The 16,624-nt window shown below is 40.8% G+C and overlaps 1 protein-coding gene across 12 annotated transcripts in view; it reads right to left on the reverse strand.

Annotated features, from left to right (window-relative positions):
• The window catches only part of SNCAIP (synuclein alpha interacting protein), a 311,501-nt gene that overhangs the window by 159,109 nt on the left and 135,768 nt on the right, over positions 1-16,624 (reverse strand). For 10 of the 12 annotated variants that reach the window (XM_077462204.1, XM_077462193.1, XM_077462201.1 and 7 more), the window contains one exon: positions 1,954-2,050. In XM_077462204.1, coding sequence (XP_077318330.1) covers positions 1,954-2,013 — 60 coding nt within the window. In that variant the 5' untranslated portion in view covers positions 2,014-2,050. Of the gene's footprint in view, positions 1-1,953; positions 2,051-12,919; positions 13,169-13,838; positions 13,992-16,624 lie in introns of those variants that run through there. The other 2 variants (XM_077462196.1, XM_077462195.1) reach the window with 2 other exon arrangements.

Below are 16,624 nucleotides of genomic sequence, written 5' to 3' on the forward strand. Positions count from 1 at the left end.
AACAGTCTCCCCGTGATTACATGACTTCAGCCTCTCTGTTCTCTTAGTCTGATAGCATCAGCAGGCAGGGGCCTAGATTCCCCTGCCGACGTCAGCTGGGGAGGCAGGGAACAGGGAGTAGAGAGCCTGTAGTCATCTGAAGTCACATGATCACTTGGAGATGCTGTTAAAACAGATAGAAAATGTTTTTTTATATATATAAAGCACAGGCACTAGGATACAGCTTTTTATCTGACAGAGGAGATAACAAGGACAGATAGATTTGTAGCCATGGGAGAGGAGCAGAGCAGCACTAGTGAGAGCTGACAGGCAGGTAGGGGAGGGGGAGGAGGACAGAGGAGACACAGGGAGAGCTGCACGAAGCAGCGTATGAGCGAGGCACATACACTGACCATGGTGCTCAGAAGCCCTGATATTTCATGGTCAGTGTACAGAGGGGGGGTGTAGAAACTGGCAGGATCAGAAAGGTATTTCAGGTAAAAAAGAGGGCACAAGCACTGTGCTGTATAAAATGCTTTAAGGGAACAGTATCTTTATTTTTATTTTTTTGGGGTTAACAAACGCTTTAAGCTACAGCAAAGTACAGGCATCTCAAACACTTGGTGACGTCACATCATTTGGCAGGATCCAATAAGGGTTTTTCTTTTAGTACTGAAAGGTGCTATGTGGCAACTAGACAATGATACCATAAGTTTATTACTTCAAAAATAGCACTGTAAGGCTGGCCATATATTACACATTTTTCTTGTACAATTTTCCTTTAGATTTACCAAAACATATATATAATACGAGATTAAACCTAAACACTTTCAAATTTGTATGCAGTCAGGCAGGCCCTTGCACTACATAGTTGAAGGTAAATCTAAAGGAAATTGAACAAGAAAACTGTAAAGTCAACTTTAGTCCCTTGAATAAATAGCAATCAGAAAGAGAAGTGCAGGTACGCCAGAGGGAGTGATACTCCTCCTGACACTGTTTTGGCACTAACAGGGGTTATGTAACAAGACGACAATAATCCCCAAAACAATGAAAATGATATTGCTCAAATGTCCCTCCAAACCTGTGTCAGTTGGATCAGCATGTAAAAAAACTGGTGCAAGACAGGATCGGCTTGTCAGGCTCCAGTAGACTTCAACACAATGGTGACTGCCTGCACACAGACACCGACTCCCTGTTGCATAAATATAATGAGATGGGTAAAGGATGGCTTTAGATCCTGTTCTCATAGAGGTCCAATACATCTGAGGAGTTCTCTACAGGGGGAGAACAGGAGCTGAAGCCATCTTTTACCCATCTTATTACATTTGATGGGTTACATTGAGAGATCTGAAGCACGTGCAATGAACAAAAACAGAAGAAAATCATTTAAACTGTGAATCTAAATTCTAGTGTAAGAATTTAAAAACAGTACAATATATGTAATGTATTTAGAATGGATACATCAAACTGCAGTATCGTTATTCAAGAAGATAAAGAGCTATGACCACAAATAGTACTCTGCAGAAATAAATTTTTTATTCAGTTAGGTCCATTAAAGGGCTCATTTACACTTGCTTCGGCTTCAACACATACACACACACACACACACAAAGCTCCTGTGACTAAATAAAATAGTTAGCTTACAGTCCTGTTTACACCTTGCTTTTGCTTTAGCTTCACTTCAAAAATTATACCCCATGTAGCTTTGTGGTGCTTCAAAGCATCTTCAAAGCCTCCACAGAAGTCTATGGCAAAGCTCGCTTGAAGCCCCACTAAAGCCCTACGAAGCCACACCGAAGGCTCATCGAAGCCCCACTGAAGACTTTTTTCACTGTGTTTTTTTTCTCATAATCACTGCACTTAGAATTGTGCAGTCGGCAGGTGTAATTCAGCACATTAAAAAAACAAAAAACTTACTGGTTACAAATAGCAATCAGGCCTATTGATTTTGAGAAGCCTATTTTATTTACTTACAGATATGTCATCACTGAAGTCGATCTCATCTAAATCGAGGTACTCTGGAGCTTCCATCATTCGTCAATGCTCATTTTCAGCTACAGACAGCAGTTACCTAAACATAATTACATAGTTAGTCAGGTTGAAAAAAGACACAAGTCCATCTAGTTGAACCATAAAAATAAATAAAAAATAAACGTGGTAATAGGAAAAGACATTCATGAAACTCCACACTCCGTACTTAAAACTGAAGACCAAGTAATAAGAGCGCCATGAATTTACCACTTACTGAGTGTTAACAGTGGCATGAAAGGGAGAAGAAGGATCAATGTTTGCGTACAAGCCAAATAGTTTCTTTTAAATGGTTGTTAAAAACAAATTATGGCGTTACTTAATTGAGCATAACAGAGCTCAGATGTTGTTAGCCTAGATGAAAGACTTGCTAGGATGCTATTCGGTTTCAGAATATTTTAAGAATCTCTACATCCAATTTCAACTCAGAGTCTAAAGATTAGTAACATCATTTAATTGTCTGCCAGAGGGTGAAGGACAGGAGAAATCTATACATGCTTCATAGGATTTTAATATTATGCCTCACAATTTAAAATCCCCATCACATATTGTAATATTGTAAATAACATGGACTATATTATTAACAATTTAAGTTCGTTGTAGTTTTTATGCTGGTGTAATTCCATGATTGAAAAACTATGAAGAAAATAACTGTGCGTATGGCAGCCTTGATACGGTAATAGAAGAAAGTATCAGGCAACCTTTAGGAATGATCACTGTGTGTACTGCAAATTTATACAATACATATGCTCATATAGAGTACAATAACAGAGAAAATGGAGAGAAAAATTATACAAAGTACATTTTTTAATTGCTGGACCTGTATAAAGAATGGTCGGTAATTTCTGAAAAAAAAAGTGAAAGCAGCTATAAAAAACAGTTAGTAATCCATAAAGTCAGTGATTTGCCTATGCAGGGCAAATAAACAGGTTAACTTTAAAGGGAGTCCCAGCAACATCTTAATATTACCTTCTTAAAGTAGCTGTAAAGGCTAAAGTTTTTTTTTTTACTTTGATACATTCTTATACTCACCTGAGCCCACTCTCGATCCAGCGATGTGCTGTCCCGGGTCTCACTCTCCTCATTGGCCGAGACATAGCCATGTTGTCAATCACAGCCAGTGAACCAATGAAGAGAGAGTGGGGTCGGGGCCGAGCCTTGGTTCTGTGTGTCTCATGGACACATAGAGCAGGATTCAGAAGTGAGCATGCACCAGTGTCCCCATTGCAAGTGACTTGCTATTGGGGCACTGGTCAAGGGGGGATTAGCCAGGAGCACCGTCAGGGGACCCGGAGAAGAGTAGGATTGGGGGTTGCGCTGTGCAAATCTATTGCACCAAGCAGGTAAGTATGACATGTTTGTTATTTAAAAAAAAAACAAAAAAAAAAAACTATACCTTTAGAATCATCTTATTCTTATCTTTCTATTCTTACCATTAACTTCCCTTTGTTGTGGGAGTGTGGAGAAGAAGCCCTGTGTAAACTCTTTCTAGTCCGAGTTTACAAAGGGTTATAGACTTTCTCACCACCCACATGTAATGGTGTTGGTGCCTGAGCAGTCCATTGCTCACACTAACAATGTCATGTGAGAGAAAGTTGAGTGAGTCACATGCACCATCTGTATACCCACAAGTTCTAGTATTTTCCTACATTCCCAGCATTTATGAAGCGGCAGAGTGAAGAAGGGAAGGCAAAATAGTAAACATTCGCATGGACAAAGCACAGTTTTCTTTAAAAATACTAAGCTAAATACTAAATAGTACCCCAAGTATATCTCTGTGTTCTCCTGCCTTTCAACATTTAGACTGGGAGATGGAGGGGCAGCACTGTAAGCTATTTAGACTTTACTCCAAAGAACAGTGCTGTAATTTTAACAAATAGAGATTGCTGACTGGGGGAGAGAGTACAGAGATGATCATCAGTGAGATTTTCCCCCTCCAGCGATGTGCACAAGAGCAGCTGCTCTCTTGGGTCTCTGCCTCCTCATTGGCTGAGAGACAGTAGCAGGAGCCATCGGTTCCCACTGCTGTCAATCACAACCAGGGAGGTGGGGGCAAGGGCAGGGCAGAGCCCCATTCTATATGTGTCTTATTGACACACAAAGCTGGGCTGGGGAGCAAGCATGCACAAGTGCCCCCGTAGCTAGCGGCTTGCTATAGGGGCACTCAGAGAAGAGTAGGAGCCAGGAACACCAGCGGGGGACCTGAGAAGAAGAGGATCAGGGCTGCTCTGTTCAAAACCATTTGAGGAGGTAAGTATAACATGTTTGTTATTAAAAGAAAAATAACCTTTAATATCACTTTAAGCCACTCCCATTGTTTCAAGTGACTTAGACACTCCTACAGTTCCTCTCCTGAGTGTGCCCGGGGTCTTTCAGAATCCTAGTCTTTCAGGTTCTGCAAACTGCCTTAACAAAATTACACATTTTTTGGCAGGCACAATGCAGATTAGTTACAGGAGTTTTTAAAGTGTGTTTTTAGCTGTTTGCCTCACTTTACAGCTCATTGAATAAGGCACGTCACAGAAAAACTGTAACTAACATTTTCTCCTTATGTATCTTGAACTGATTAACAGGGGTAAAATCTGGGTATGCATGGAAAATGGCAGTATTAATGCACTTCAGTAAAAGTAGAGGAAAACAGTACAATATTCCAGTAGTTACACTTTGGGGGTTATTTACGAAAGGCAAATCCACTTTGCACTGCAAGTGCACTTGGAAGTGCAGTTGCTCTAAATCTAAGGGGTAGATCTGAAATGAGTGGAAGCTCTGCTGATTTTATCATCCAATCATGTGCAAGCTAAAATGCTGTTTTTTTATTTTCCTTGCATGTCCCCCTCAGATCTACAGCGACTGCGGTTCCAAGGGCACTTGCAGTACAAAGTGGATTTTCTTTAGTAAATAACCCCCTTTGTGTTATTTGCATCACTGATCATTATACCAGCCATAAAAATGAATAAGAAACATAGGACTCCTGAATCACTCAGACACCTTCCTTGGGAAATAATGAACTGTACCAGATCTGGCTTTGTATTATAACACTGAAACATTTACAGAACATCTGTGTTGATTAAGAAATAAGCTAAAAAGAGAGGCCTTAAAATTGAGCATACAAATACTGAATTTCCCTTTTGGAAAAAGGAGCCCATGGTGCTCATAGTAGGGATCAGTCCACCTAGGCTTCAAAAAGAGAGTTTTTTCTTAAGTCTGCCAAGCACCTCTCAAAGGAAATGACTGATAGGAGAAGTAAGGCCAAACCTCTTTTGACCATACTTCCCCTGGGGGTCACAGGAGTGCACTTAGTCCTGCACTCCTGTGACCCAGATTCAGTAGACAGAGGGTTAAAGGCCACTGTCAGCTGAAGCTCGCTGTCGGCTGACATTACAGAGCTGGTCCAGGCCCTGCAAGAATCCTGACAGTGTGTCGCTGAGAGCCAGCCTCTCCCTTCACCACATTCATTCAGCTCCAAGAAATTTCCTTTGCAAAGCACAACGTCAATTGCAAGTGAACAGCATATTCGCCTTTGGGGAATCAACCTGCATGACTTCTATACTTTCTGGGTCCTCAGCGCTGAGCTTCGCAAGTTATATTATATATCCAAGGCAATGACTCGGGATGTATTGAACCCAGAGACAAAAATTAGGCAAGCATTTTCAGGACTTCAAAGACCTGACAGTTTTTCATTCTTTTATACAAGTGCTTAGGGAAGCATATGGCTTTCTAGGTACTTGGAGGAGATAATAGACATTGCCAAGTCTGACATAAGCTGAAAATTCACTGCTGCTTAATAACGGCACAGTTTAAAGGATGCAAACAGGCCCCCGTTGAATAATGTCGAAAAGTGCTAGTATGTGCAGTGCAGTGCAGATCTGTTATGGCCAAAGTCTGCACCCCAAATCCCCAGAAGAAGGAATCCATCCGTAACATGTTGGGTGTATTGTGAGATCCCCCTAGCCAGTCCATTTCTTGTAGACAGCTATTGTGGGTTGCATCTTCCAGTCTAGGGTACTCTCTAACCTAAATATTTGTATTTTGTATGTACATGTTTTATGGACCTCTGTCCGTTTTTATCATGGTATATAAATAAAATTGGCGTTAGCCTTTTAAACTCTATTAACTTTTTCTTCAATTGCCACAAAGTCCCTGAGGGGTGTCTCTGTTGCATGGACATGCAATATTTGCATCTTTCCAGAAATTGGAATGTTGGCAGTTCTTAAGACACTCCACTTGGCTTTTTCTCTCAACAGCGCCCTAGTAGTTCATTGAGAACACAAGCCAACAGCCTCAAAGGCTGTCGGTACTTGTAATTCCTCCTTTATAGAATGCATGGCCATGTCTTTTTCAAACTGACAGCAGGCGCAAGGAGAAGATCCCCGGCCTGCGGTCAAAGTGGGGACTTGGGGTGGGGGGAGGGGTGCGGGGGCAGCTGCAGCAGTAACATGTTATACCCTGAATATGGGTGTAACATGTTATGAAAGGTGAACTTATCCTTTAAGCCATAGCTCCCAACTGTCCCTGATTTTGAGAGAAGGTCCCTGAATTGGAACAATGTCCCTATGCCCCCCCTTGCTCCTCATTTGCATTTTGGTCTGATCTATATAGTTGTATATAAAATGCACTACTTATCTATCAGAAAGTGTTTCCCGGTTATAAACCTTTCATCCAATTTCTAAATTGTTGCATTTGCAAATTTCAAAAGCCGGTATAAAGGAAAAGTAGTGGTAAAAAAAAAAGCACTTGTGGGTTTAACTAACGCTTTAAACCCCTGGGGTATCTTGAGGTTTCTTCAGGGGTGCCTTGGCAAAAGGCCAAAAAATTGATCAAAAATTGTATAGAAGCCAGCAGGTGGATCAAGCCTGCCTTTTAGTTACACAAATCCATGAGTTTTCATTGTACACTATGCTGGGGTGACATTAGCTGACTGATGGAGAGAAATTAAGAGGAGAAACATTGGAATACTAATCATTACCAGTGTGCAGAAGTGTATTTGTTTCGGAAGAATAAATCACCTCTAACATTGGGTGTCCTACATGTGGATGTTTCTGCATTATGTAAAGCTATTAGAATAGTTTTTTACATTATAGAATGGGGTGCCTCAAGACTGTCCATAATTGTAAAGGGTGCCTTGAGATTGTCTATAATTTTAAAGGGCACTTTGACTGGAAAAATATTGAGAAACACTGCTTTAAGCTGTCATTGGTCATAATGTTATGGCTGATTGGCACTCACTGCAGCACAGAGAAAAGAACATCTATTACAGCCCATACAAACCAAGTAGTATGAAATACTCACTGCTTTTCCCTCTTCCTGCCCCTGCACTTCACACTTCAGCACCAACATAAGAAGCTATTGCCCCATATAGGTGTTCATTGCTTCCATGTGGCAGATGCATATACCAATCACATTCAAGTTGTAGTCCGGTGATCCAATCAATAACAGGTAAGTGCTTTGCTGTGCAACATTAGTGCTGCTGTTGTGGGCAGAGAGGGGGGGCTGATCAAAGTGCTCTCTCTTTCTGGCATAGACAGAAAGTCCTGGCCTAGCAGGAAAGAGGCCAGGGCCCAGCCATGGGATGCAGCCCAGTGGTAGAGAACATCAGAACACACATACAATAAGTATTTAGAGGAATGATTCCTATATATCTCATAAAAGGAAAAAATACTAACACATTAATTCTATTGCTTGATTTTGTAACATGGGCTGAAACATGAAAGCTAACCTCTTCAAGTTAGGTAACCCTGTTACACTTGTACCTTTTGTAATTACAAATTATATTTAGTTGATATAATCGTTACAATTACTTTTCTCCCTTGTTAAGGTCCCTACAGAACTGCTTTTTCTTGGCTCCTACTAGTTGGCAGATGGAAGTCTGAACCAGGTTTAAGTGTAGTCAACCTTTCTGTGTACACATGTGTTCCAAGCAAGAAAGAAAAAATCTTGTCAAAACAACAGTTGTAATGAGCCAAATAACAAGGAAGCAATAACTCATATCAAGCTCGCCAATGTGTCAGGAGCAATCTTTAAAAACAGTTAATTTACACAAACAGATGGAGCGGTTTGACAAAAAGATCAGTTTGCATTTCCAGTGTAGCACTGAAATGTTCTCAGTGGACGATAGTAACGGGTATATCAGGTTAGGTATGAGGTGGAAATACAAACTGCATACTGTACATACCCTTTCTTCTTCATTGTAGTGAAATTGGAATAAGCTGCCGCAGCTGGGCATACATCCTATGGAATGTCAGTGAGAGCCTGGACACGTGGTTCCTGAGGAGCTGTGCTCTGATTTTGACAGCTAGGAGCTACGAGTAGTGGAAGAAGGCCTCATGAATTAAGGATAGGATGTTTGGCAATCCCTAGTTCAGCATTAGGAAAATGTTATATAGAAGTTCAGGAGGTAGCCTTGTGGACAGCAGCTGATGTGGGACAGATAAGATTTTTTTAGAAATTGGGCTCAAAATGGGAGTGGATTTATAAAAAACTAAAATGAGCTCAGTAACCAGCACTGCGACATTACAGCACCGTAGCCTTGGTTCACTTACACATTTGTATGACTTTAATCTAAACATTGGTTTGTAAGTTTTGACTACTACATACAAATCCTCACAAAATACCCCCCAACTGTCCTGGATTCCATGGGACTACATGGGAATTTCAACAAAAGGCTGTATCTTGAAGCTAAGTGCTGGAGCACTTGTTCCAACGCCCAGCTCCAGATCTATTGTATCAGATTCTGTGCGACTTGATGGTCTCCTGCGCCATCGAGTCTGCATAGTTCTGGCACCAAGGGGAGGAGACAGCAGCACAGGAAATAAAGGTAAGTGTGTTGTCCACTGACAGCAATGTTCACATCCCCCACTGGGCACTATTGTTCCTCCACTTTGGCGTTGGACACTTTGGGGTTGGAATAATAAACACAAATAGACTGTGCACTTTGCAGCTGCACTCTTCAAGGACATTTGCACCAGAGCTTAGTAAATGAGGTGACGCTTCATTTTGCAAAGAATACCCAATCACATGCAAGAAAAAAAAAAAAAACATTTTTGATTGCAAATGATGGGATAACGGAAGTCACTTGAGCTTTGCTTCATTTACTGAGCTCTAGAGCAACTGCACTTGAAAAATGCACACTCCATTTTCCTTTAGTAAATCAACCCTTATTTCTACTCCTCGTCTCCATCTGGCCATTATTAGTCCATCCCCCTGGGCTTTATTAATCTATTCTCCTCCATCACCTGCTAGACACTATTGTTCCTTCATATTGCTGCTGGACACTATTGTCCTCCTCCAACACCCTCCGGGCTCTGTTATCCCTCCACCTTGCCCTGCTGACACAAATACAGTTTTTTCTTCTTTTTTTTTTACCTACGGACAATGGACATTTCCTTTCCAGTTCCAGTTCAGCTGAATGTATGGTTTTTCCTTTGCCGCAGGGTGGCGCCCTTATAGATTGGCCAGGGTCAGAAGTTGCAACGAGCTGGGTGTATTGAGTGCCACTTTGCCCGGAAACAGTCAGTGTGTGTCGTCTGCCCACTATGCATTCTGGGAGAGGGTAATTAAGGGACAGACCCCATGACAGAGTGTGTTCCGACCTGATGGCCCTCCTGGCCTAAGGTGTGCTGCTGCCTTCTAAATGGTCTCCGGTGTTTGCTGGATCCAGATGTGGAGTTGTTTTTCCCTTGGATCAAGAAGTACACCTGACCCACAATTACAAGGTACCTGAATGCCCCTTAACCCTCCATCCCTCTATTGGAATGTCTTTTTGTCAATAAAGCATTTGAAAAAAAAGTGTTGGAGCTGAAATCTATGAGGTAAGCCCAATCAAATACCAACAGCTCCTTTGGGGGTAAGTGCTACATATATCTATATATATATACACACACACACACACACACACACACACACACATAAACACACACACATACATAAACACACACACACACACACACACATACATATGCATATATACACACACACACAGGTCACTTTATTATGTACACCTTGCTTAGCCTTCAGAGCTGCCTTAATTCTTTGTGGCATAGATTCAACAATGCGTTGATCCTCAGAGATTTTAGTCAATAGTGACATGACGACATCACGCAGTTGCTGCAGATTTGTCAACTGCACATCCATGATGTGAATCTCCCATTCTACCACATCCCAAAGTTGCTCTATTGGATTGAGATCTGGTGACTGTGGAGGCAATTGGAGTTCAGTGAACTCATTTGTCATGTTCAAGAAACCAGTGGTGAGATGATTTGAGCTTTGTGAAGATGGGTACAATGTAGTCATAAAGGACGATCAGCAACAATACTCAGGTAGCCATGTTGTTTAAACATTGCTCAATTGGTACTCAAGGGCCCAAAGTGTGCCAATAAAATACCCCCCACACCATTACACCACCAGCCTGAACTGTTGATACAAAGCAGGATGGATCCATGCTTTTATGTTGTTTATGGCAAATTATGACCCTACCACCTGAATGTCGTAGCTGAATTAGAGACTCTATTGTCCAATTTTGATCAGCCTGTGTGACTTGTAGCCTCAGTTTGCTGTTCTTAGCTGACTGGAACAGCACCTGGTGGGGTCTTCCTGCTGCTGTAGCCAATCTTCTTCAAGGTTTGATGTGTTTTGTGTTCAGATTGGTCTGCCCCATTCTCCTCTAACATCAACAAGGCATTTTTGTCCATACAACTGCCGCTCACTAAATATTTTCTCTTTTTTCAAACCTTTCTTAGAAAATCAGAGAGATGTTTTTATGTGAAAATCCCAGTAGATCAGCAGTTTAAAATACTCAGACCAGCCCATCTGTTACCAACAACCATGCCACATTCAAAGTCACTTAAATCCCCTTTCTTCCCCATTCTGAAACTCGGTTTGAACTTCGGCAAGTCCTCTTCACCATGTCACCTAAATGCATTCATTTGCTGCCATGTGATTGGCTGATTAGCAATTTGTGTTATCAAGCAATTGAACAGGTGTACCTAATAAAGTGGTCAGTTGAGTGTATATATACTATATATACACAGTATATATCATTATTATGTCCATTTCTCTAACACTTTTTTGTGCTGTTTACATTTCTGTTTTGACACATTTTGTAAGTGAAATATTTAGGTGAAACCTGCACCACTCCTAGTCATCTTTGTACTGTTTCAAAAAACAAACACACGTTTTAAAGTGGTTGGAAACTCTTAGCCCTTGTACACACGGTTGGAGATTCCGACGGAATGTGTCCGATCGGACCGTTTTTGTCGGATATTCCGACTGTGTGTGGTCTCCATCGGACTGTTTACTCCGACGGACCAAGTTTTCCAACTTGTTGGTAAAATTTTCCGACAAAATGCTCCGATCGGACAGACTCCGATCATGTGTAGAGAATTCCGATCGGACAAAGTGCCACGCATGCTCAGATCAAATTCCTACATCAAAGCTATTGGCTACTAGCCTGAACGTAGTCCCATCGTAACAAAATAACGTCATCACGTTCTGAACGATCGGATTTTCTGACAACTTTGTCCGATGATGTGTATGCAACAGACATAATCCGTCGGACAAAATCCGACGGATTTGGTTGTCGGAATGTCCGACCGTGTGTACAAGGGCTTACAGACGACTTTTCCCTACAAGTAAGCCTATAATAAAGCCCCATACACACTATGAGATTTTCTGCTAATTTTTCCTTTAGATTTACCAAAACCATATAATATGAGGTCCAACCTTAGAAGTTTCAGTTTGTATGCAATCAGGCAGGCCCTTGCACTACATGGTTTTGGTAAATCTGAAGACAAAAATCAGCAGAAAATTTGATAGTATGTATGGGGTTTAAGGCTCACCTGTAAGTACTGGAAATATCTTCTAAACCTGTATGGTTTAGAAGATATTTACTATATACGCTTGTGCTAACGTGATCAGCGCACACGCACTAAAGAAAGGGCACGTTCATGGTGTTTCTATAGTGCCCGTGCAATGACCATTGGCTCCCGCTCAAATGAGCCGAAGTGACGTCATGCGACTTCAACCAGTAACAGAGTCCACGGCCCTGGAAGGAAGGGGGGTGAAGATGGACGCTTCCTGCAGCAGGGACAGCGCAGGCTTTTTTTGCAGGTAAGTGCCACATAATGGGCTAGTATGTGATGCATACTAGCCCATTATGCTTTTATTTTGTAGGGTTTGCAGTAAACAAAAGAGGACGTAAAACCCATCAGGGTTTACTTCTTCTTTAATACAATCCTAAATAATAAAAGTAGTCTGCATCACAAGAAAAAACAAATTAAAGCCATTGCTGGCTACCTGTTTTACGTCCCTGCTTTATGATAGTTAAGTAGCTGTAGCTGACAAAGACAAGTGTAATGCTAAAGAGTACTTTTATTGCTCCATAACATAAAAATGCAGTTAAAAATGCATATGCATTTCTGTTGCTTTTTTTATTGCATTTTCTGGGTGCTTGGCTCAGCATGCACCTGTGAAACATGGACATGTGACTCAAAAAACACATCAGATACGCAACCGTGGTTCACTTTTGACGCGTTTCCAATTCATTTTGTTGGGGAGCTGCATTTTTGTTGTGGTTTTGGAAAGCACACCAAAGATGCAGGACTTTTCAAACCACACTGCACCCACAGCTCAGTCATGTAAAGAGTCCCCTAAGATAGAAAGAGAACACTTTTTTGAGTTTTTTCTTTTCTCTGATTTTCCTGATCTTCAGGTAAGCAATTTAGAGAGTACTCAAGCCAGGTGGTGAGTAACCGTCAAGCAACTACAATTTTAGAAGGAGGCAATAGTGGCAGTTACCATACTGTATTTTTTTATGACAAATAAAACTAAAAGAGAAGATACAAAGCTAAAACATACTTATGTTACATATTTTTAGACATCTGGGCATCAGGCATAGAGTACCGTAAAATACACTTACTTCTTTGATGGATAAGGGGATTTGCATCCAACAGAGGGACAGGGGGAGCAACGTTAATGGAACATATTAGATGCCTGATGTTCAGTATGAACAATATTCATCTGTCCAGGGAGTAATTGGTTACAAACAACCACAACATTCTCAGGATACTGAAGGTCTATTGACAGCTCCTTGGGTTGAAAATTGTAAATTGTTCTCTTTTGTATTGTATTGTACTGTTTGCAGAGACCAGGCCTTTAACAAATTGTACTGAAACAAATATGAAGTATTATTATTATTATTTTTTTTTTCCAGACTGTCAAGGTTTTCAGTGCCTATTTATCCAATGTATGTGGTAGATAAATACATTTTAAGATATTCTTATGAAAAAACTCTATAGAATCTGCTCAGGGAGTGAAAAAAAACAATAAATACTTGTACGAATAAAGTCTAAGCCCTTGTACACACAGTCGGACATTCCGACCTCAAAATCCGACGGATTTTGTCCAAAATTGGTGTTGCATACACACGGTTGGACAAAGTTGTAGGAAAAGCCGATCGTTCAGAACATAATTACATTCGTTCATTACGATGGGACTACGTTCAGGCTAGTAGCCAATAGCTTTGGTCTCGTAATTTGATCTGAGCATGGATGGCACTTTGTCCGATCGGAATTCTCTACAAACGATCGGACAAAATCCGATCAGATCACGTTGTTGGAAAAATTTATATCCAGCTCTCAAACTTTGTTGGTCGGACATTCTGACAGAAAAAATCTGATAAAGCCCACACACGATCGGATTATCCGATAACACGGTCCGTTCTGACATTTTCCTTGGAATTTCCGATCGTGTGTACAAGGGCATACATGTAGATCTATAGTATCAAATAAACAAAAACATTTAATTAAAATTTCTTAAATCCAGAAGTATAAACTTACATGGAGAGTTCAAGAGAAGCAATCCTCGGCAATATAGTCCACGCTGCCCAAATAAAAGCAAGTGCTTACAGCTTGCATTATCAGAAGAACAAAATGACAGACTATTTTCAATACTACGTATAATGCCCTGGGGGTGTCTGTAATAATTAGAATGTCCCCACATCTGTGAAATGTTAAATATGCCTTCTATGCAAATTACTGTCCACACCCTGCGCAAAGATACAATTTTCTGAAAAATTTACTCACCTAACCTTTACACACAAGAATTTGAGAAAGTCTTCAAATTAGTCGAATATTTTCCGCCTTTAAGAAACATTTAAAATCTACTTGCTGTTCCCTAAATTTGAAAATGTGTGAATTAAGAAGAACCAGGTTGCTTGCAGGGAATATATGCTTCTAGCGTTGTGTGTTTGCATTTACATAGCTCCCAAATGTCTTTTTTTTTGGAGGAACTGTCCTTCCTTAGCAGCAAATCTCTGTCCCTCTTTCTGCCACAACCGTCCCTCTTTTTGGTTTAACCTCAAAAAAAAAACAAAAAAACTCCAGACTGCCCCAAAAAATAAATTTATCCCTCCTACTGAAAATGCTAAATATAATGCTTGTTTTGTCTAGGGGGATCTAATACAGTGTTTTGCTCACCTTAATCCATAGCCCTATTCTTCTCATCTGCCAGTTCCCATAATGACAACCGGTCCCCCAAAGCCCCTCCTCTTTTTGTTCTCGGACAAGTAGTGTCAGTGCCCTACCAATGTCACCACGTAAAATGTAAGACAGTGACTGCGTACTTTCAGGGCAGATGAGAGGATTGGAGCGCAGGCTGCTGAAAGACCGCAGGTTAAGGTAAGGTATTAGATCCTCGGAGACAAAACAAGGAGTATATTCTTCAGGAAATGCCAATAAGCAGTAGAATTCTCACAGACAGCAATCAGTGACACTGTATTCTGGCATCGCATATTGTGCATGGGTAATTGTATTTTTTTTTGTGTTTTTTTTAAAGCTTGGTTAGAATACAGAAAAAAATACCCCAATCTGATTCATTTTAACTTCACAGAAAAGGCTTTTTTAGGTTGTCTTGGTTGTAGCACATGCTTTTTATTTTATCGAGCAGTAATAAGTAGATGCGCGATTTCAAATGAATAAAATAGTAGCGCTAATATTCACAACTAAATGAATAAAACTAAAACAATCACCCTGTGAAAAAAGTGATCAATAATAATAATAGTGTCCATAAATTCAAACTCAAGTCCGTGAGTAATTAAATAATTGAAACATCCAAGTGATTAGACTCCAAAAGTGAACAGATAATTTTGAAGTGACTTGAAGCAATCTTCCACCACACCATATGTGTTCAGTGTCGCCGCATCCTTAAGAAATGCACTCACCAATAGAACATGTCTTGCACTCTCATGCTCGGCAGTATCGCTTAATATCCCCCAAAGGTATCAAATAATTCCAAAGGTGTTATTTAAACTTTTGATCCCCACTGTATAAATAATTATAACAAATAATAATATAATAATAATAAAAAAATATTCAATAATGTAATCAAATCAAAAACACTGAAATTTGCTCAGTTGCAGAATTGTCACTGTCATTACTTTCAGCCCGGGTTCACACTATAACCCGCTGTGGAACGTACTGGAGCGCTGTGTGTCCCTGTTTCCCGTTTCAGGGACGAATCAGGGCCGATTCTATGACTATATTCGGCCCTGAAATGGAGCCAAAGACGCACACGTTTTTTCTGCAGTGCGTCCCGCAGCCGCCCCAGAGATATGTGAACGGGCTCCATAGGGAGCCAGTCACATTCTCCTACTATGCGAATTAGATGCGCGGAAACGCACATCTAATTTGCATAGGTGTGAACGGGGGCTCAGTGTTTGATGACGGATTTCCGCATGAATCCCTATCGCTCAATTCTGCAAGTGATTCTAATTTATTATCGTTGTTTGCTAGTTGGTCTAAAACCACTTTTTCATGTAAAGGGACACTTTTTGGTTGCTATGGACAATATCCAGTTTCCAGGCAGAAAGAACAGTATTTATAATATAAAACTGCATACAGGGCACTGGACAAAGCATTAGGGACATTGGGGATGTAAAATAAATTGATACAGTAATGTAATCTGTAAGATTACAGTGTACTGTATGAGTAATGTGTTTTTTAATTTGGCGCCATTCTCCGTCCCCGTGACCTGACGGAGGACACAGCTCACACACAGAGCAGGGAGACATCACAGGATCCCGGGGACAAGGTAAGTAACTTAGCCTGGATCCTGCAATGCAATCCCGAGTATGGCTCGGGGTTACCGCTTTTGGAACTAAAAATCCACCCCGAGCCACACTCAGGATTACCACTAAGGAGGTTAAACACAAAACAATTTCTAGGCCCAATTTTTGCCTAAAAAGCTAAATGTAACAGGGTGTTGGTCCCCCTTAGGGTTTCTTCTGTCCTTTTCCCTCTTGTCTAGATTGGGTGCACCTGTTCATTTGTTAGGAGCATATTCAAGGGGTGGAGCCGGCTGAAGAAAGTTGGAGTTGGGAATTTTGTCCAGCAGAGATGGCAAGATTTAGGGAGGAAAGAAATGTTTCCCTCCAAATAGAGACCCCCTTAGGATGGGCCTATTAATTTCTCCTACACTGGGACAGAGGAAGATTACCTTATGGGATATTTGTGTGTATCTGACCAGTGGTAAGCAGTTTATCTAAAGCATGTTAACTGCCCATTTCATTGGAACTATTTATAAGTTATTTGTTCTACCATCACAAGAATGTACTGTCTAGTGTTTC

This window comes from Lithobates pipiens, unplaced genomic scaffold (assembly GCF_037356315.1).
Source record: "Lithobates pipiens isolate NorthernLeopardFrog02 unplaced genomic scaffold, aLitPip1_a1.2 Scaffold_3, whole genome shotgun sequence".
In the NCBI taxonomy this organism is placed as follows: Eukaryota; Metazoa; Chordata; class Amphibia; order Anura; family Ranidae; genus Lithobates; species Lithobates pipiens.